This window comes from Artibeus jamaicensis, unplaced genomic scaffold (assembly GCF_021234435.1).
Source record: "Artibeus jamaicensis isolate MK-2021 breed Jamaican fruit bat unplaced genomic scaffold, CSHL_Jam_final scaffold_625, whole genome shotgun sequence".
Taxonomy (NCBI): domain Eukaryota; kingdom Metazoa; phylum Chordata; class Mammalia; order Chiroptera; family Phyllostomidae; genus Artibeus; species Artibeus jamaicensis.
This window is the reverse complement of record NW_026522051.1, coordinates 5,292,665-5,313,910: the sequence shown is the minus strand read 5'-3', so window position 1 is coordinate 5,313,910 and position 21,246 is coordinate 5,292,665. Positions and strand designations below refer to the sequence as shown.

General features: G+C 50.7%; 1 protein-coding gene across 1 annotated transcript; it reads left to right on the top strand.

Annotated features, from left to right (window-relative positions):
* The first annotated feature begins 380 nt into the window (after positions 1 to 380).
* Positions 381 to 21,246, top strand: SDHC (succinate dehydrogenase complex subunit C). The gene is made up of 6 exons (XM_037149786.2): positions 381 to 445; positions 5,334 to 5,390; positions 6,634 to 6,735; positions 14,188 to 14,249; positions 18,834 to 18,997; positions 20,495 to 21,246. Exons 1-6 carry the CDS (start codon positions 426 to 428, stop codon positions 20,597 to 20,599), a joined length of 510 nt encoding a protein of 169 aa, XP_037005681.1. The 5' UTR covers positions 381 to 425; the 3' UTR covers positions 20,600 to 21,246.

The window sequence follows — 21,246 nt, the reverse complement described above, 5'->3', positions numbered from 1 at the left end:
TCACTCCAGACTTGGGTCTGGACTCCCGCGTCTCCGCACAGGAGAGGCTGCACGTGAGGACGGGAGGGAACGTCTCGGGCGGCTACCAACACTTGTCTGACCCCACGGATGGGGCGGGGATCAGACTGACAGGTCCTGGGGAAAAGTCAGGGTCAGGCCTCCCTGGTGCGAATCAAAACGAGAAACGTACACGGGAAGAGTTTTCGTACACCGAAACTGGCAAATTCTGGGAGTCAGCCCAGGAGGCAGTGCGGATACCCCCAACTCGTGTGTGCAAAGGCATAAACTCCGTACACCTTAGCTTAGGGCAGGAGGAGGCTCCCAGACCTTTAACGAGGCCCGCGCGGTCACGTGACACGGGCCCCGCCCCGCTGCCGGGAGAGGGCAGGGCCGTTGTGTCACTTCCGTCCATATAGGAACCCAAGATGGCTGCGCTGTTGTTGAGGTGACTTTCGTACGCGGCTGCGAGTCGGTGCCGGCGGCCCCCGGGAGACCCGCCTGGGCCGCTGCCGTCTCGCTGACGGCCGTTCACCTGGTGCCCGGGCAGGGGAAGGGCCCGCGCGCGTGGGGGCCATGCGGGGTCCCAGAGACCCCTTCCGGCCCTCGCCGCTCCGCTGGGCGTGGGGGCGCCGACCCTCTCTGCCTCCTTCCTGGCCGCGGAGGGCGCGGGCTCTCTCCCGCTCTGCTTCCCCACAGCTGAGTTTGTCCTCGGGTCCCGCTGAGCTGCACGGGGCGGTCAGGCTCGGACGAAATAAATGCAGGCATACGTCCGAGACCCGCCGTGTTCTGTTCAGACCGCGCAGTAGAGCGAGACTTGGGAGTCGCAGTAAACCAGCAATAACCTTTTTGCTGGGGATGGTGGGGAGGGAGGTCTCGGGTTAATTTCTTAAAAAAAAAAAAACAAGAAAACAACACCTGTGAGGCACAGTAGAACGAGGTATGGCTGTAGCTCGAAGAGGTCAGCGGACCGGGGGGGGGGGTCCCACCGTTCCGACGACATCTTTCTTAGAAATTGAAACTGGTGGGGATAGAGCTCGATGTACTTCGCCCTTGCTTCAGATGCCTGCAGACCCAGCTGCTGGTGGGGAGTGGGCCTCTTACCGCCGCCCCAAAGCGCCCAGAGGATTCCGTTTTAATCTCTCTTCTTATTGCGGGGGAGCTGGGGAGAGGAAGCCCCAGTTTTTCTGTACAATGTCGATTCCTGTCCAAAGAAAAACCCTAGATTTTCTTCCGCTCCAAACTGCCCACAGTCCAGGCCTCCTCTACTCAGAGCCATTGGACCATAGCGCTTAGTGACTTTTCACACTCCCCTGGTACAGATCCCAGAAGAGGTTTGTGCCAGCGCTATTTCTGGAAACCGTTTGTTATGGAAAGTTAGCTTTGATGCTGTTGAGATTTAATTCCTGGTTTACCCAAATGTCTCCTCCTCTCTCTTTCCACTTAAGTCGCTCAGTGTAAAAATAGAGGGAGTTTATTTCGTTTGTTGACAAAATGATCCCTTTGGGAGCCGTGATCAGGAATGGGTTATCTTATATTTTTCTCCCTGACTCTCATTTCCAAATGAGTCCTTTTTTTCTGACAGATGCCTTTCCCAGTCTTGCCAGAACTGCCTCCCTTCTTCTAGTTTGTTTGACCATAATTGAATACTTTTGGATTCTTTGACATCTTATGATTTGGTGATGGTCAAGGGCTTTTGGTGGGATCAACATCTAGCTTGAAGTGATCATATTAGTTGTAAACAGTTTCTTTCAGGACCAGGTTTAGAAGCCGAGGGTCGTTCAGCTTGTGGACTGGGTCCCATTGAGATAGTGTCCCGTTCAGTTCTGTAGCCTGTCACCACCAGCATCCAGTGTCAGGAAGCAGACATTTGCACTGGTGGTGGTCCGAGGCCCTGTTCCTTTCTCATGAGAGATTTTATAGGAGGGCTTTTTAAAATTAAAAAATGTATATATCCTGATGAATTTCCAGTTCTAACTTAGTTCGCTACAGGGGTTTGGAACTGTTTGTAGTGTGCTGGTGTAGCCTCAAAGGAGAATACCTTCTGAGAAGTTGGGAGCTGGCTTCTGATTATTTTGAAGAAGTCAAGGTCATTGATTCCATGATTGTGAATTCCTCATTTGTGAGTGAATGTAGTAATAACTTGGGCCCTCTTAAGAGAAATATTGGACATTTTTAGTATGTGGTTGAATATTAGTTATCAGAGTGCTGTACGTCGTAGCTTTTGAATAGTGCTCCGTGTTTTGTATAGTCCCTAAACAGTTCACAGATTAGCCGGCCATGGATCCCCAGCAGAACAGCGCACTCTGTTGGCACTGGGTCAAGGAATGACTTGCCAAAGCCAAGGCAGCGACAGAGTTAGAGGACAGCTGGGCTTCGGCCTCACAGAGTTCATGCTGCTTAAGCATGGAGTCACCAGAGCCATGAACCTTCTGGGTGTTGCTCATCATATTAAATTCTACATGTGAAACAGCTGCAAAAATACGTTTTAACCCTACATTTGTAAGGCAGATTTTTAACATGAGTGTGCTCACACACACCATTTTCTTGAGCCTCTTCTTTGTGTCAGACATTATTGCAGGTGCTAGAGGTGCAGAGTCTTCCCGTCCTGTCCTTGAGGAGCTCAGAGTCTAGGAGAGGAGGTAAATAAATAGATTGATTATAAAGCAAGAGGATAGATGTTGCTACAGAGGTGCAAAGAGTGGTGTGGAGATGTTGCCACTGTGGGTGTTGGTGTTGAAGGGTGAGCCTGTTGGGCTGTGAGGGAGGCCCCAGTCACAGCAGCTCAAGCAGAATCCTGTGGACTTAGAGGGCTCTTGCTGGTGGGTGTGGTGTCGCCTGCAGTGTGGGAGAGACGGAGAGGCTGTAGGGAATTTGTTGGAAAATAGGTCCAGAGTGTTGGACTGGGCTGTTGTGAAGGGCCTCGTTTGTCTGCAGTAGGAACGTGAACCTGTAGGCAGTGGGAAACAGTGAAAGACTTTCAGTGAGTCAGCTCCGCCAGCATGGATGATAGGGAGAAGGTCGGTGATGGGGAGATCGCCCAGGAGCTCTGCGACACCGCTCTTAGTGAGCGACGAAGAGCACGCCACTAAAACAGTGCATTGGAGTTTCCAGATCGTGCTGTGGGCTTGGGCCATGCCTTGCATATATGTGCGGTGAGAGGAAGGAAGAAATCAAGGATGACTTACCTTGTAGCTTGGGAGTTAGCGGTGGGCTAATAACCATTAATCAGAGCTTTTGTACATAAATGATCACTCTTCATCGTGTCTTTAGGGCCATGCATCTCTTTAGTGTCGCTGTTGTCACAGACATCTGTGGAACTTTTTGGCTTACTATCAGATTCAGTTTAGAGAAACTCATATAAGTCTTATATAAGTCATATAAGAGAAACTCATTATAGTACAGTTACATCTTGTTTTGGACCAAAAATGGGTTTATGTCATTTGATCACATAGATCAAATTGAATAACTTTGGGTTTGCTTCATATGTCAAATTTCTTTTTAGCAGGTGAATATTTTCATCACCACTGACGGTTTTAGTGGATGTGATGCGAATTCTAAAGACCTTGGGGAGACTGGTGGAATATTACTATCTTCCATACACGTGGTACATTGCAGTTCAGAGAATGCTTTCCTGTATATCTCTCATGTCACTTTCTCAGCAAGAGCAAGGCAGGTATATCAGTTGCATTCTATGAATGAAGAATTGAAGCTCCGTGACTCGCTAAAGACACACAACGAAGGCAGACCTAGAACTCGAATCTGGCTTGTACTTCGTCCAGTGCTGTTCTTGTGTCACTGTGGTTGCCCAGTCCAGAGGCGAGCTCCAAAAATGGAGCATTGCGGGGACACGTGCGCAGTGCACTCAGAAGGGAGCAACACCGACTGGAGATTAAAAGTTCTGGGCTTCTTAACTTAAAGTAACACAAAGAAGGTACTATTACTTTCTAGCTATAACGTTTAAAGCACTATTCCTTGGGGGAAAATAAATCTTTTCAGAGTTCCTGGTTTCCCATGAAGGGCAAGGACAGGTAACTCCTGTCACATTCCAGACCAGGTTGTGGAGTTTGTGCAGCTGGTTTCTGTTAGGGCCTGTGCAAAGTCGACGTTGGTGTTTGGGAAACAATAGCCCTGGACGAAGAGAGGCTGTAGATTCCAGCCCACGTGTGCAAGCCCTCCCTGGGAGCCTCTAGCTGGGGCCTGCCGGGCTCAGGAATGCAAGGCCCCAGCGTCCGAGCCACAATCCCTGCCATTGATGTGGGGAGGTTTGCTCCCACTGCTGCCTTCTGGGAGCCATGGACACACAATGTCCATATTCACCTCGTGCCTCCGAAGCTGGAAGGAGGGCAGGGCTGGAGGAAGTGCTGGTTGGATTAATTGTCCTTCAAGTTGTGGGCCCTTCTAGTGTCCTGGTGTGGATTGTGAGGCTCCTGAAATGCTGATGCAGCTACTCTTAGTGGGGCGACTCGGGGATGAGGGATGGGCCACCAGCCACTGCCAGGGTTCTGAGATCTGTGTCCCTGCGGTGGGCAGGGGGGGTGGGAAACAGAGGAGAGACATGGGAACTTTTGTGGAGTCAGCGTATTTTACATTCTAGACAGTAAAGTGAGTCAGCGTGGAGACGGCGTGGAGGTGATGCTGTCTCACACCTTGGCTCTGGGTCAGTTCGGCGCTCCGATAGAGTGCCGGCACAGCTTAGTGTCAGACTTGAGAGGAGCAGCTTCCTAGTGGAAAACCCGTGCATCCTCCTCAGGGACCTTTTGCTGTGCATAGCAAAGACATGTCTGTGTTCCTGTGTCTTTGCACTGTTACACGAGAGACGAGAGACTTGAATTTGGAGTTCACCCAGGTTGTCTGAAACTTGATGTGGTTCCTGAAGCGAGAGCTTAGTGTTTGGGGCCCTTGGTCCACAGACCCCTGTTCCCCCACCTTTTAAGCCCCCTGCAGGAGGTGGCCCCTGGAGCTAAGCTGGGTGTTGGGGGTTGCTAGCAGTTCACCCTGTCTTTTCCTTCAACTCGTGTCTCTTAACCATCACCTCCTTCACAACCCAACTTCAAAGTCCCTTTCTGTATCTCCCTGTTAGGTGTGACTGACTCTGGTCATGATTTGCCTTGCATAGTTTGTGTTCAGCCAAAACTGTTTTGCATTTCTGGGTAAGATTTGTGATTGTTCTCAAGTTATTTAAAGTTGTGACTTTCCTACTAGAAAGTAATCTCAAGGACGCTGATGCTGTCACTTTTCCCACCTTATGCATGGTGTTCCACCTCACCCCTGAGTTGGTTGCAGGACGGAGGCTGACCTGGAGTGCGTGCTGACTCTGGTTCTCTGTTTCACAGGCACGCTGGCCGCCCCTGCCTCCAAGCCCACCTGGGGCCTCGGCTCTGCATCCGAAAGTAAGTTGCTGGGTCTGTGGATATTATTATTGCTTTTTTTTTCTCCCTTTGGGGAAAGTGGCAGATTGTTGGCTTAGATTTGGGGGCTACATATGAAAGAAAGAAGCTGCAGTTGGGGTGGCTGAAAATATAGGGTAGTGGTCGCTTTTGCCCATTGCAGAGTAGAAGGAAAGACAAGAATATTTCTCTGGTCTTTGTTGATTTTCCTCACTTTCAGCTTGTCTGCTACATCAATTTCAATTTCATTGATATAATCCAGTTCTTGATTTCTTCTTTGATATCTAATTTTCTTCTTTCCTTTCTCCTTAGTCTCTCTTCTTTTAATGCTTTCTTTTCTTGTAACCTTTAGTTCTGGGCAGGAATTAGCCCTTAAATATATTTTCCTGCTATACTCATTTCTACTCTCTTGGTTGCAACAGTGCCCCTGTGTTATTTTTTTTAATTTTTAATTTTGGAAATATACATTCAGAGAAGTTGGAAGAATAATACAGTGAAGTTCTGTATACTATTTACCTAGATTCATCAGTTGTTAAAATTTTGCTATGTTTACTTATCAGTATGTATTTTAGGTTGTGTCATATGAAATTGGTATTTTTGTAGATCTAAATTGGCCTAATATCTATAGCTTAACGTAGTTTATTACATATTTAATTATTGTTTTATTTTCGCTGAATTCTTCGCAATTATATTGCAGGAATCATGATGCTTTACTTTGTTTTTCTCAGGAGGGTGGAATCCTGTTTGGTGTGGGCACATAATAAATAAATTAAATTGTTGGACATAGCTGTTTAGTAGTTGGCTTCAACCTCGCCCAGTGACGAGGGAAACCAGGAAGCTGTCCAAAGGTACTGAGCTGAGTGCACTTCATGGTTTCCTGAGCCTGAAAGGGAGACTTGGGGGCCAGATGAGAGCAGGCGGGAGTGTGTGAGGTGGTTGGGAAAAGGGCCATGCACTCGTGCATGTGGTTTTGAAGTAGCACATTTGCCTCGATGCTCAGCCAGGAAGGGTGTCTGTTGGTGGAGCTGTGTGTTGTGGGCAGGGAAAGAGCCTGATTCGACCTTGTTGGGTAGTCAAGGTTAATAACTGAGTCAAACATGCATAAAGGTTAGGGGAGTGGACGCGCGTGTTTTCCTTACACAGTGGCTCATCCAGCCCAGCTTACCTTTTTTTATTTTAATGTTTTGTTATATAAAAAACTTAAACCGATTTTTAATCATTTAAAAACCTTCCGGTTTCATTTTAGTGCTATTCCTTTGGGAACCACAGCCAAAGAAGAGATGGAGAGATTCTGGAATAAGAATCTTGGGTCAAACCGTCCTCTGTCTCCTCACATCACTATCTACAGGTAAGGACTCTGGGACTAGGAAATCTGGGAGGAGTGGGCGAAAGTCCTGGACTGGCCCACAGCTCCCTGGTTATTTTCCTCAGGTCTGTCGTAAGAAAATGGCTGAATTCTATCTTCTGGCCTTAGAGGGTAATCTGCCTTACAAAGCTACCATTTGGGAAATCCTGGTATGTCAAAATGCTATCAATTCAAAAATATTATTTTGAAACAATTTTAGATTTGTGTAAGTGTTGCAGAAAGAGCACACACGCTCCCATGCAGCATCATGCAGATTCACAAGGTGTTGCACGCCTGAGTGGCCTAAGGGCAGGTGCAGAGGCGATGGCCCGTTACTCCTGTGTCATGTTTCTGTTCCATCACCAACAAGCCAGCACGGACTTTGTGGCCTAAAGCAGCACGTTTGTTGCCCACCAATTCTGAGGGTGGAGTCCCACAGCGCCTCTCTGGGGTAAAGTCGGGGCACGGACAAGGCTGGTCCCTCTGGAGGCTGCGGGGCAGATGAGCTCCTGGTCTTCCCAGCTGCCAGAGTCTGCTCTGGATTCCTTGGCTTGTGGCCCTTTTTCTGCATGTTCAGAACCATCAGTGATGGGTCAAGTTCATTTCTGGTCATCACTTGACACTTCCATTGTCACATTTCTCTGACTACCCTCTTCTGCCAGCCTCTTCTACATTCAGGGACCCCGTGATTCTCTGGGGCCCATCCAGATAATCCAGGCTGGTCTTCTTATCTTGAAGTGAGCCTTTTAGTGGCCTTCCTTTCCTCTGCAGCCTTAAATACTCACAGGATCCAGGGACTGGCATGTGCGCATCTGTAGGGAGGTTGTTTCTCTGCCTGCCACGGTCCCTTAACACTACAGCATGTGCTCCCTGAGTTCAAGGACTCTCCGTTGTCCAGTCACCCCATGCAGGAAATGACTGCTGATGCAGGTCGTGTCTGTCCCTCATCCTCGTGCCACGTTTGCTGGTTGTCCCAGTGGTGTCCTTCCTAGGCCCCGCGTCCCACCGAGATTGTGTGGCATTAACACTTTTAGTGTCTGTTGAACCTCCTTCAGGGTGGAGCAGTGTTTTACTCCTTCCTGATCTTGGATGGCCTTGACACTTTCGGAATGTCTCTAGGTTTGGTTTGCCCGATGCACTTTTGTGACTTGCGTGTTTGGGCAGGAGCTCTCTGAGGTTCCGTGCTCTTGGTGCCTGATGGTTTGTCTGTTCTGTTACCGGTGAGGGGAACTGTTGTCACTGGGTAAGGGGTGTCTGCTGGGTTTGTGTGTTTTAACGGGTGCTGATTTTGGGGGACATACCCTGAGACTCAACATTGTTTCTCATCACACTTACACATCTGAACCCGTTGTAACTGTACTGGGCTCCAAATTGGGATGTTTCTGATTCCTTCGTCCCTTTTCGGTGTATTTATTGCTAGGGTAAAGCTTCTTTTCTTACCAGTGCAGACTTGAGGATTGCTCAGAGGAGAAGCACAATCATTTCCCTCTACTCTGGTGAAACCGACTAAAGGAAAAACACCGCAGTTTCCTCTGCACCCAGCACTTCTGCTGCAGAATGTGCAGGGGTTGTTCCCACACCAGCCAGTGTTCCGACCCCGGATGCCAGCTGGGCAGCCTCCGCTCCAGCTGTGGTGCTCACCCCTGACGTTAGCACAGGCCCACAGACGAGGGGTGCGGTGCCCCATGCCTGCCCCTTGCTTCACATGATGATCCTGGGCCGTGACCTGTACTTTACTGGCCAGCTGTCAGCAGGGCTTTCCACAACCCCTGCCTTGGGTTCAGTGATTTGGGCTCCTGGAACCTGGAAACATCTACTTACGTTACCTAGTTTAGTGTAAAGGGTGTTGCAGATGAGCAGCCAGGTGCCCTTGCAGGCACCTCTCTGTGTGAAGGGTCCTGGTCACAGGAGCTCTGTCCCCTTGGAGTTGGGGTGCCCCACCCTCCTGAAAACTCTGATCCCCATACTTTTGGGATTTTTATGGAGGCTTCATCACTTCCATTCATCATTCATCACATGATCCATGAACCTTTAGCTCCTCCTACCTGGAAGAAGGTGGAGGTGGGGCTGGAAGTTCAAGCTTGTAATCATGTTCTGGTCTTTCTGGTGACAGCCCACTTTCAGAGTTGCCGCATTTGAACAAAGGATGCTCTTTGCACCCAGGAAATCTCAGTGGATTTAGGAACTGTGTCAGGAACCAGGGTCAGAGACCAAATACTAGAATAGAAGATGCTCCTAGCACCCCATCACTCAGGAGATCATAAGGGTTTTAGGAGCCAGAAACAGAGAGGTGGAGGTGGATAGATGTCTTACTGTTTTGGCCCAAGGGCTGTACTGTGACTCGCATCTGTTTGATGTTCAGATTGTCTGGGCCTGTACTGGTGCGGCTCCTGTGGAATCGTGATCCGGTGCTGGGTGTGCTGTGGTCACCGGGGTGTTGCGGCGTCTAGGCCCTTTCCGTGCAGCACGCTGGGACTCGCGTGTGCACACAGCCGCGTGTGTCTGTCATGTCCTCAGACGTAGTGTCGATGGCTGGCGTGCCAGCGTCCTCCCCAGGACCTGCTCCTTTCCAGCTAACCCAGCATCTCCAGCTCTGCCACCCTCTTGCTTGGGTCCCCGCCAGGGGGGCTGGCTGTTTTAACCGCCTCCACAAATACCGCAGCCTTTCGGATTTCTTCCAAGCCGGATTCCAGAAATAATTCTGATTGCAGGGTTGGACGAATATCCTGCATCCAAACAGAAGGACGTTGATGAGGGACCTCAGCCCTCACTACTTTACGGTGAAAGTCTTTTTAAGATGAAAGATTTGGGGAGGATTCTAATGATGAGGAATTCTCAGATTATTCTGAATCTGTACTTCAAGCCGGGACTTTTTCACATGTCATATTACAAATGGTAGGGCGATGAACTTTGTCTTGGTTTGAAACTTGAGACACAGGTATGGAAAAAGAATAGCAATGACTGTGGGGCTGCTCCCCAGGTGACAGGTCTGGAGGGGGGTCCGAGGCGTCTGGACCCTGCTTCCTGTTACTGAGTTCGGAGGTGTTGGGGGGGGCCTGGAAGCAGACAGTTGAGGCAGCAGTTTCGGAAGCGCTCTGTCTCTTAACATACTGAGTGCCTTTACCAAAGCCAAGTGCGTCCAGGCATAAAGTTACCAGGAGAAAATGAGTCCTTCAGAAGGATGTTGGATAAAACTCTTTCATGTCTAAGTTTTGGAAGGACCCTTCACATTTAATCAGATCATCAGCCTCCTTGGTTTCAGAGGGCTTCTGGGCACGGGTGCCCACCCAGTGTGATGGGCAGTTGTGAGGGGCAGGCCAGCATGCCGACTGTTCTACAGGCCCCCACCCTGGGTGACCCGAGCAACCTGGCACTTCCGTACATGGTCTGTTTTTGTATTAGGGTTTTGCATTTGAAGAAAGGGTGCTGTTCAAAAAAAAAAAAAGGTTTAAAAGCCACCATTGTGCCCAATGGGTGGGTGTTCCCTGCAGTATTTGTACAAGTGAGTGCCTGCCTGTGCTTGCACACCTGCAGTGACAGGGAGCTCATTATCACTTTTCCAATGGGAATTTCTCCTGTTGTCAGAAAGCCTTATTTTATGGAACTTACTTCAATTTATATCCTCTATCCAGTGACTCTAGTTCTACCGGGAACTATACAGGATAGATCTAAGCCCTTTTTAAAAAAAGATTTTATTTATTTATTTTTAGAGAGAGGGGAAGGGAGGGTGAAAGAAAAGAAGAGAAACATCCATGTGTGGTTGCCTCTTGAACCCTGTACTGGGGACCTGGTCCACAACCCAGGCATGTGCCCTAACCAGGAATCGAACCAGCCACCATTTGGTTCACTGAGCCACACTGGCCAGGGCTCTAAGCCCCGTTCTTTTCCTGACCACCCTTTATGATGTTGAACATCTTTTGCTGTGCTTATTGGCCATTTGTATGTCTGCATACAAGTGTATATATGTATATTCAAGGGCTGTACTCCTTTTTTAGTTGGGTCATCTTTATAGTTTAAAAAAAAAGTTTGATTGATTGGTTAAGCAAAAAGAGTATAACACTCATGCTGGGTGACATGCAGGTGTGCTGTGAGGGGAACCAGGTCTGCAGCTGACCCCACGACCCTCGGGGACGGTTCTGAGGGGAAACTGCCTGACCCTGAGGACTCCCAGCTGGGCTGCTGCCCCGGGACTCGGCCTTTCTGTGACCGAGGCTGCTGGAGAGTTGCTCCTTGGTGATGGTAGAGTAGGCATCACACAAAAGCCAGCCTGTCGGCCACTTTGAAGTGTGTGGTGCGGTGCCATCGGGCACAGCCACAGTGGTGTACTGCGGTCGCCACCACTTGTCTCCAGAGTCCCCTTTCCAGGCTGCAGCTCTCTGAGGGGACAGTGCTGCCTGGTCCCTCCACCTCCAACAGCCCCCAGTCAACTTGCCGTCCAACGAGTCTGACCGCTCTGGCCCCTTGTGAAGGAGAATCATGCCCTGTCTGTTCTTTGGGTCCGGCTTGTGGCACTCAGCATGACATCTCCACATGGCTGCCATGTCAGAATATCCTCCTTGCTAAAGCTGTGGTTCGTATAGGCTACATTTTGTGGGGTTCATCCACCCACAGACATTCGGGTTGTTTCCACCCTGTGGCAGTTGTGAGTGGTGCTGCTGTGCACATGGAGCGCACGTCTCCGCTTCTGTTTCTTTTGGGTGTGTCTTGGAGCGGAAGTGCTAGAGTGTATGGTGGTTCTTGGGCTTGTATTTTGAGGGACCGGTACGGTTTTGTGTACCCACCAGCAGTGCACGGAGGTTCCAGTGTCTCCATGCCCTCATCAAGACTTGGTGCTGCTGTTATTGTAATAACAACCATCCTGGTGGGTGGGGAGGTATCTCACCGTGGCTTTGGTTTGCACTCCCAGTGGTGAGCGGTGGTGAGCGACTTTTCATGCACACGTTGGTTATCTGTGTGTCTTCCCAGCAGAACAGTTGTTACTTTCTCAATGGGATTGTTTGCAGCCCAACTGTTAGATTGTTGCTGCAATATACTGTCTCTAGCTTTCTTTCTCTTCTTTTAAAGAGATTTTTATTTGTTTATTTTTAGAGAGAGGGGAAGGAGGGGAGAAAGAGAGGGACAGAAATATGAGTGCAGGAAAGAAACATCAGTTGATTGCTTCTCACATGCCCTCAGACTGGGACCGAACTCTGAATCAAAGCATGTGCCTTGACCGGGAATTGCCCAGGTGACCCCTCACTTTGCGGGATGACACCCAGCCCACTGAGCCAGCTGGTCAGGGCTCTGGCCTGCTTTCATGAGCATCCCACTCACAGTGCAAGGAGGTAACGCGCACACACTGCAAAGCAGCAGCTGTGTGGTGACGGCACGTCATTCGCTGTTGGGCACTGGAAATGCAAGGGTGAATAAGCCATGATCTGTGTTCCGGAGGATGCCTGTGTGGCGTGAAAAAGTGTTTATCAGGGAAATCACAGGCTGCTAGTGACTCTCTTCTCTGTAAGTGAGTTATAACAGACCTGATTGTCTGCACTGGACTTGTGCTGCTTGAACAGGAAATAGGACGACTTCACCCCATGGTGTCTGAGGCCTCAGCTGGGACCCACAGTGGCCAGATGAATCCGAAGACCCACTTCATCACATATCTTGGGTTGGCTCAGGCTGTTAGATGGCCCTTGTTTTCTGTCCACATGTCGGGCTTCACAGGCTGCTGCGGGCTTCCCCAGAGAAGGAGGAGGGACCCGGGGATGGATGGGCGGAGAGACAGAGGGGGAGGGATGTGGGGACTGATGGACAGTGATTTGGGGCTCAGGCAGTGTTGCTTTTGCTGCATTTTGTTCCTTAAGGCAAAATGGTTTTGATGTCCTGCATGCCTGGTGGACAGTGCCGAGGCCCACCATGCCCTGCCCCCTGGGGGTTGCTGGAAATATTGTGTTTGTCTGGAAAATGAACTCTTCTTACCTGCACCACACCGGGCCAGCCAGACCGTGGTTTCTCCCATCTCCAGAAGAGACAACCAGGGCGGCCATGAGTCTCCTTCCTCTGGCCTGGAGCCCCAGGTGCATTGGGGATGCTAAGCTATGTCTTACTTTCCCCACCTCTTTTTTTTTAGTTCTCTGAAGTCAGTGTGTACTCTGTCTCTTTCTGTCTGACAACCCTTCTCTCTGACAGGGTGGGCGAGCGATCTCCTCTGCCCCTCCCAGTCAGGGGGCTCTCCTGGGGACAGCTGTAAAGGCCCCATTTTGTTGTCCTGGGCATTTTTGCAGCCTCAGCTCCTTCTGGGTTTCAGTCTCCTGATTCTTCCAACGAAAGGATGCCATTGTTCTCTGTTGTCCTTTGTTATGTGGCTCTTCTCCCGCCTATTGCGTTTGTCCTGTTCAGTCTGAGTCCAGAGTGGTGCCTGGCCCGCTTTCTTGGTTTCTTTGGACATCACTCCTGTCTTACTATGACCATTTTCATTACATAGCTAGACTCTTTGAATGCATGGTCTGGCTCTACTTGGAGCGCTCTCTCTGAGCTGACTCTCCAGGACAGAGGTGCTGCTGGCCTCCCCAGCTCCTAACCAGCTCCCTCTGAGCCCGAGGGCCAGTCCCAGGGATGGCGATTCCAAACACGATTGAAAAAGCGGTTTGATGAGAAAGTACTTTAGAGCTACTGTGGATTAAGAAACATAGTAAGTCCAGCAAAACTGGTTAAAAAGTTTGGAATAGGTGATTTATTAAGGAATAAACGGAATGCTCGGTGCAGGTATTTTGGGGTACACAGTTTTGTAGATACGGAGAAGAAAATGATGGTTTCCAGAGGGCAGGGGTTTTGCAGGACTGGTTGGAAAAGGTGAGGTGATGAGCACATACCCATTGCTGGTTGTAGAAAGAGTCATGGGTGTATTGTCAGGAATTGTGCAGGGAGTGTGTGCTGTCAGAGGGGCTCACTGGGGGTCGCCTCAAGTCACGAGAACGACTAGTCACGGTGTTCTGCACCTCCGATTAACATGACGTTGTCGTGTGTCAACTGTGACCGGAAGACACACTCGGGAAACCAACAGGGCCCGAGGGTGATCGAGAGCATGTGACACAGCGGGTAAGTAAAACTCACGTGGGTTTGCTTTTGCTTCAGTTTTGTGACCGGGAGACAGAAGGGTCCGTAGTCTGGTGGCTGTTTTCTAACCACAGGCGACTTGAATGGGTGTCTTCGGCCCATGTTGTTTCTGCTCGGGAGGGAGGAGTTTGAGCTGTCACTGGTTTTCCCCTGTAGCTCCGTCAGCGGCACAGTCCTTCCTAAACCAACGTTCTGATCTCCAGACCAGAAGGCGCACGCACAGGAATGTGAAGGCTGCTCGCTGTCCATGTTTGAAGGCTGGTGTTCCCCCAGTGCCTTGCGTCCTCTCCGCCAGGGCGGGCGCTCTCGTGTGGCGCCGTCTTTCCCTTCTTTCAGGTGCCTTTGTCTGTTTCTTTGCAGGTGGTCCCTTCCCATGGCGATGTCCATCTGCCACCGCGGCACTGGTATAGCCTTGAGTGCAGGTATGTATGTGTGTGCACACGCATGTGAAGAACTTTGCTGTTTCTTTGGCTCTGGGCACCACCTCCTTGGCAACTCGGCAGCTTTATTTAGAGAAAATGAGTCCATTTAGGCCTATGGTTCATCCATTCCTTTAACAACTAATTACGAGCTCCCGTTATGCTCAGGTTCTAAGGGATTGTTAAATCACCCTAGCACGCCCTGCTGGTGTATTTACTGAGGTCACACAGAGCAGAGATATGCCTGTAGTGGAGACAGGTGGCTGACTGAACAGGGCCTAACGCAGTCCAAGACCAGTCGTCAGCCTTATTCTCGCAGAAACCCAGTTTCTGCCCCCACTCTTGTCCCCTGGCACTGATCGGGCCAGCAGACTCTCTCACTCTCCAGTCTCACGGTGCCCTGGTGCAGGCCAGAAGGCCTGTCCGTGTGATGGGAAGTGCAGCCGCCAAGCGGTTGTGTGCTGGTCCTCCTTAGGTAGTGAGGGTTGTCCCAGGTAGGAGGTGCACGCGCGAGTAGGTGTCTGGGGTCTGGTGTGTCTTTCCACAAGACGAGAGGATCAGCTGTGTTTTAAAATTTTCTCTGGCTGATGCTGGAGACATGCACATACTGTTTTTCATAATGTCCTTCAGGCCCTTCCTGGGCTTCCGAGGACTGTTGCACTGAAGTGGTCCGTCCACTGCAGGGCTGGAGGCTGAAATGCAGCGTCCTGTATTAGGGAGCTGCAGCGAGACAGTGGCAGGGGGAATCGAAAGCTAATTCTTCCCTATTGGTAGTCAGATTCGTTTTGTTGGTGACCACGCGAGGGCGCATTCCTCTGTCTGGTCAAGGCCCGGTAGGACCCAGGTATCGGGTGATTGGTATGGCCTGGGCATTTGTGGGTAGTTTCTGGTTTCTCACCTACTTGCAGTGAAACAGTGAGGCTGTTGTGACTGTAAGGTCGTAGTTGGGTTGTTTCTGCTGGCTCGGGTCCTGCTGCGAGCAGACTGACACCTGCTGCTCAGTGGGTGGTGTTGGTGAGCAGACGGGACTCGAGGAACACGGCGGGCGGGTGGGGAGCAGCTTGTGTTCAGGCTGCAGTTCCCACTGTCGTCAAGCATGCGTGTCACCCTGACGGATGGTTGTCCAGGTCAGGAGCTTGTGACGCAAAAGTATTTGTTTTCTAACCATGGCCAAAACCAAATGTTTATTTTGGGATATTATTTTTTTATTTTTTAATATTTTATGTTTTAAATTGTATTTTGTTGATTATGCTATTACAGTTGTCCCAATTTTTCCCCCTTTGCCCCTCTCCACCCAGCACCCCCTGCTCCCTCAGGCAGCGACCCCGCCATAGTTCATGTCTGTGATGTGCATGTAAGTTCTCGGGCTGCTCCATTTCCTAACTGTACTGTGCATCCCCACGGCTGTTCTGTGACTGCGCATGTGTGCGTCTTAATCCTCTCGCTTCCTCACCCATCCCCCCACTCGCCCCTCCCACCTGGCAACCATCGAAACACTCTCTGTATCCATGATTCTGTCTTTGCTATTCTTATTTGTCTAGCTTGTTTTTTTAGATTCAGTTGTTGATAGATTTGTATTTTTTGTCATTTTATTGCTCATAGTTTTGATCTTCCTTTTTTTTAAATAAGTCCCTTTAACATTTCATTTACTAATGGTTTGATGATGATGAAGAACTCCTTTAGATTTTTCTTGTCTGGGGAGCTGTTTTTCTGCCCTTCCATTCTAAATGATAGCTTTGCTGAATAGAGTAATCTTGGATGTAGGTCCCTTTCTTTTCATAACTTTGAATATTTCTTGCCAATACCTTCTAGCCCGCAGTTTCTTTTTGAGAAATCAGCTGACGGTCTTATGGGAACACCACTGTAGGTAACTATCTGCTTTTCTCTTTCTGCTTTTAAGATTCTCTCTTTATCTTTAACCATTGGCATTTTCATTATGACGTGTCTTGGAGCGGGCCTCTTTGCATCCATCTTGTTTGGGGCTCCCTATGCTTCCTGGACTTGTGTGTCTATTTCCTTCACCAAATTAGGGAAGTTTTCTTTCATTATTTTTTCAAATAGATTTCTGACTTCTTTCTCTTTTCCTTCTGGCACCCCTATGATGCGAACATTGGACCTCTTGAAGTTGTCCCAGAGACTACTTATACTATCCTCATTTGGGGGGATTCTTTTTTTCTTGTTTCGATTGGTTGGTTTTTTCGCTTCCTTGTGTTCTACATCATTGATTTGATTTTCAGCCTCATACACTCTATCTACTATTGTTTCCCTGTAAACTGTTCTTTATTTCAGTTGGTGTATCTTTTGTTTCTGGATCTTTTTTATGCTGCTGAGGTCCTTGCTGAGTTCCTTGAGCATCCTTATGACCAGTGTTTTGAACTCTGTGTCTGGTAGATTGCTATCTCCATTTTGTTTTAGCTCTTTTTCTGGAGTTTTGATTTGTTCTTTCATTTGGGCCATGTTCCTTTGTCTCCTTTTTTGGTCAGCCTCCCTGTGTTTGTTTCTATGTATCCGGTAGAGCTGCTTTGACTCTGTGTCTTGGTTTAGTGGTCTAATGTAGTAGGTATCCTGTAGAATCCAGTGGCACAGCCTCCCCTGTCACCCAAGCTGGGTACTCGAGGTGCCCCCACTGTGTGGGCTGAGAACACCCTCCTCATGTAGTTGAGCTTTAACGGCTTATTGGCAGGCAGGTCAATGGAAGGGATTTACTCAGGCAGTCCGAATGTATTTTTTCATAACTGTTGTTACTAATTATTTGTGCCGTTGTTGTTGTTTTTATTCTTTTGAATGGCCATGTGTTCTTCAGCATGGATCCTGGCCTTCCCAGACAGTGTGCAGTCTGGTTCTGCAGGCCAGTGGTCCCCATGCTCCCCCTGTTCTGCGGGGACAGCGTGCTGCCTGGTGGGTGATGTAGGCAGCTCAGTGCATGCTCCATGCCTTGGGCGTTCCTTGTCAAATGGGCAGATTGATCAGGCCTATCCCGGAACTCATGGAATTTCAAGGAACTCGACCCTGGACATTGACTCACAGAAACAGGATGAGCAGCACAATAAGTAGGTGTAATAGGAACGGTCTCTTGGGGGGTCGAGTACTGGACTGGACAGCGACCAGCATCCAGTTTTTGGCCGGTAATGATGAATCAGTCCAGCAGCTGTGATCTTTCTGTCCTGGGGTACACAGAGCATCAAGAATGGTAGGAAACCTTTTGAATAAATTGAGTCATGTCACATTTAGAATCTTCCTGTTACTGTTATATATTACTCTTTGCCTTTCTCCTTAGATTAAAATTCAGATCTTCCCCACGGCCTAAAATGCCTGGCCTGTCCCTTGCCAGACTCCTTGCTACCTGTCCTCCCCTGCCCTGTGCCCCTGCCCTGTGCCCCTGCCACACCGCTCATCAGGCCCTGGCACAGAGCCGCTGTGCACTGTCTTCCCGGATCTGAAGTGTGCACCCCTCCCCCTGTCTCGCGTGCTCAGTCCCTCATCAAAGCTGCCAACTCACAGGGTGCTCTGCTGACCACTACATCCAAAGTAGCTGCTATTTCTAGGTCTTATTACACTTGTGTTTCTGTCACAGTTTTTATTACATAATTTGTAGTTATTTTGTTTGCCCGATTTTTGTCAGTTAGCCTGTCTTATGTACCATTCACATCCCCTAGTACTCAGTAGGTGCTTAGGGAATCTTTGTTTACCAGATGAACACACCCGGGGATGTTTGCTTATTCCTCCGACCTGCTGGTTAATCTGTTACGCATTGGAAACTGGGGCTGACGGTAACAGCCTCTCCCCTCCGGGGTAGAGGCGTCCAGGAATAAGACAAATAAATACTTGTGATGCGCTGTGACGGCTTTTCAGTAGAGATGAGGTCCCAGAGGCGAGGCCAGCTGAAGGAGTCGCAGGAGGGGTGGTTGGAAGTCTGTGAGGAGCAGGGGAGGAGGGCGCTCCAGTGGAGAAAGGGCCCTGCGCAGGGGCACGAGGTGTAGGATGCCCGGTGCCCAGTGTGGGGGGCGGAGGTTGGGGCGGGGTGCTGACGGCCATGCTGACAAGTGGGGACGCAGCCCTGCTGACCGTGGGCATCACCGAGGTTGGCAGTCTCATCCGTTCCAGCGACAGGATGGCTGGCCGAGACAGATCTTAGGTGAGACTCACTCAGGCCGTAGAGACTTGATGGCCATGTGGAAATTCTAAAAGGCAAGTTGTGTGGTGACACTAGTGTGACTTTAAAGTGGGGTTTATTGAAAAAGAACTTTACAGCCAGTCCTTTAAAAGATGGAGAGAGGTGGTTAGTAACATCCTTCTGTTGCTGAGGTTCTCTAGGGGTGAAGTACTCACGGTTTTTCATGGTGACAGGCGGAAGAGAAATCTGGGGGAGCCCAGGTAAATTCCTGGAGAATGGGAGTGAGAGCTCAGTGGGCGTGGGACGGGTGAATCACTGAGATGGACAGACAGCAGCGGAAAGAAGGAAAAGGCAGTGTGGGTGCACTGGAGGAATGCAGCGGGAGAGGAGCTGGTGACTGCAGAGCCAGTCCGTGCGGCTCACTGGCTGTGGCTGGCGGGTGGCCATGACAGGCTGTGCACTTGTCTCCTCAGGGGTCTCTCTCTTTGGCTTGTCGGCCCTGGTGTTACCTGGGAGCTTCGAGTCCCACCTAGAACTGGTGAAGTCACTGGGCCTGGGGCCGGCGCTGATCCACACGGCCAAGTTTGCTATCACCTTCCCTCTCGCCTACCACACCTGGAACGGGGTCCGGCACCTGGTGAGTTCGTGGAGGTGGGCATGTCTCCCCGGGGGGTGGGAGTCACGGGGCTGGTAGGACCCTGTCCTTCACTGTCTGGGTTCAGTGCTGTCCTGAAAGTTGCTGGTGTGGGGCCTCGGCTTGGGGGCCTGCGGAGGAACTGACCCGGACGTGTGTCCCCGGGCAGCCCTGCGGGGCGGAGCTCAGTGCTGTGAGGCCTGGCAGATACTCTGCCCCTTTTCAGAGGGTTGCTCGTGAAAGAGGCCCCTGCAGCCGGGTCCTGCGTGTGGCACGGAGGGCGCGCGTGTCACACACGCACTTGGCCCCTGCCGTGCCCGGCACAGGGTTGCAGTGCGAGAGGATGAGCAGCTGCTGCTTCAGCCCCGTCGCCCAGAGCGAGAGCTGGTTCTGGCCCTTGTTTTGAGCTGTTGGAAAAGGTGGGCCAACTTCAACAGACCTTGGGGGCCTGGGGCCAGAGTGTGCTCTTGGCTTTAGGCATCTTTTGGGGGCCTGAGGACTGTCCTCTGTTCAGAGGGGTCTGTTCAGACAGGCGTCCCATCTCATAAAGGAGATGGCCCTCCCCCAGCACTTCGGGCTCCCAGACACTGTCCTCTCCTTGCCCTTGGCCTTGCTGTCTTATTCAGGGAGACGCGTACTTCCATTTCTAATGGTTTCCATTACTTCTCAGGCCCACAGTGCTTGTGCCATAGTCTGACCTTTGATAACCCTGCTTTAGAGCCCAGAGACAGGCACTCTGTGGACGTCAGCCTGGTCCAGTAGCCGGGTCAGTGGATAGAAAAGTGAGCGTGAACGACCTGTGCCACTCGGCCTGTCTGCCAGCTGGTCCCGGGGCCCCACCCAGTGGTCCAGGGTGACAGGACTTCCCTGAAGGGGCAGGTCCGGAGGAAGGGCATTTCCTGCCTGGACTTCTTATCCCAAGAACCGAGCTCTCTCCTGAGATCAGTGACTCACTTCCTCAGTCACCTCCTGGCCCTGGCAGGGATGGGGGTGTGGGGGGGTGCTTTGCAGAATCTCAGAGCTCAGGGGAGGCTTTTCTTATGCTCAGTGAGCTTCTGCTTCTCTTCTGAGTGCAGAACAGGGCTTCTGTTGTCTGTGATGGCTGTAGCTCTGTGGGCTCGACTGTCACCTTGCAGATGAGCAGTGGGGAGTGGAGAAGCAACAGGGTCTCAGGCGTTCTGGAGAGCTACCACCCCCTGACCCCACACCTGTCACCGCCACCAGCAGTTCTCTGGGAAGTCTGCAGTCAGATGTTTGCAGATTCAGCCACAGAACTTCCCTGTGTGTGACCCTTTTGGCTTCCTGAGGGCCTAGGGTTTAGAGGGACATTCTTTGAGCAACACTGGTTTGGGCGTCTGGATGTCTGCAGGTGATGGTGGGCGTGGGGAGGAGGCTTTTCTCCGGACCCCAGCTGATGGAGGTCTCCCTCTGAGAAGGGAGCTGTGACAGTGACTGGGCTCCTGCTTGCTGACACTCTCTCCCTTTTCCTCTCTCCTGCAGATGTGGGACCTTGGGAAGGGCCTGAAGATCCCCCAGCTCTACCAGTCAGGTGTGGTGGTCCTGGTTCTCACTGTGCTGTCCTCCGTGGGTCTGGCGGCCATGTGAGAGGCTCGAAGCCGCGTTGCGTCCTCCCACAGATGATTATTGGGCCTGACTTCCTTTTGTCACCCTCCCTCCAGCCGGGGCAATGTCTCCCAATGTGTCCGACCCTTTTGTGCTTGCAGTTGCCCCAGAAGTTCAGCAGCAGAGTCCCTTAGAGAAGCAGGGCCCAGTGTCCCTCGTTCCTAGAGGTGGAGTAACACAGGGACTTTCTTCTCCTGCCCCCGTGTACAGCCGGCTCAGGGCCTGGGGGGCCCCTCTCCTGGGTTCGTGCTGAGGATCAGTTCATGGTGCCTTCTTCCTGAGACAGTGGAAACAAAGCCGGCTCTGTGGCCCTGCTGTGGGGACTGGGGTGGGGCTCTGGTTGCCATGGCCTGTGGGCTGCTGGGTCTCCCGCACCCATGTGGTGGGGGTTGGGGAGCTGGCTGGTCCCTGCCAGAGGGGCAAAGAGGGTGAGTTGGCTCTCAGAGGATGTGCTTTGGGGAGAAGATACATAGTTTTTGATCGAGAGAAAGATCCAGAAGATCATTGTTGAACTTGTGGTTATTTTTTTTCTTGCAGTTTCAGCAAAACAAGCCTCTTATTGTCATGTTTTCTAATCCAAATTTATGTGATTTTTCTGAGATTAATTAAAAAACTCATTTCATCTTTGA

What these genes read in the sequence shown, in the direction of transcription:
- SDHC (XM_037149786.2), top strand. Translation starts at nt 426, where the DNA reads ATGGCTGCGCTGTTGTTGAG. An exon ending in ATGGCTGCGCTGTTGTTGAG is followed by an intron (nt 446 to 5,333) that starts GTGACTTTCGTA and finishes TCTGTTTCACAG; the next exon opens with GCACGCTGGCCGCCCCTGCC. An exon ending in CCTCGGCTCTGCATCCGAAA is followed by an intron (nt 5,391 to 6,633) that starts GTAAGTTGCTGG and finishes GTTTCATTTTAG; the next exon opens with TGCTATTCCTTTGGGAACCA.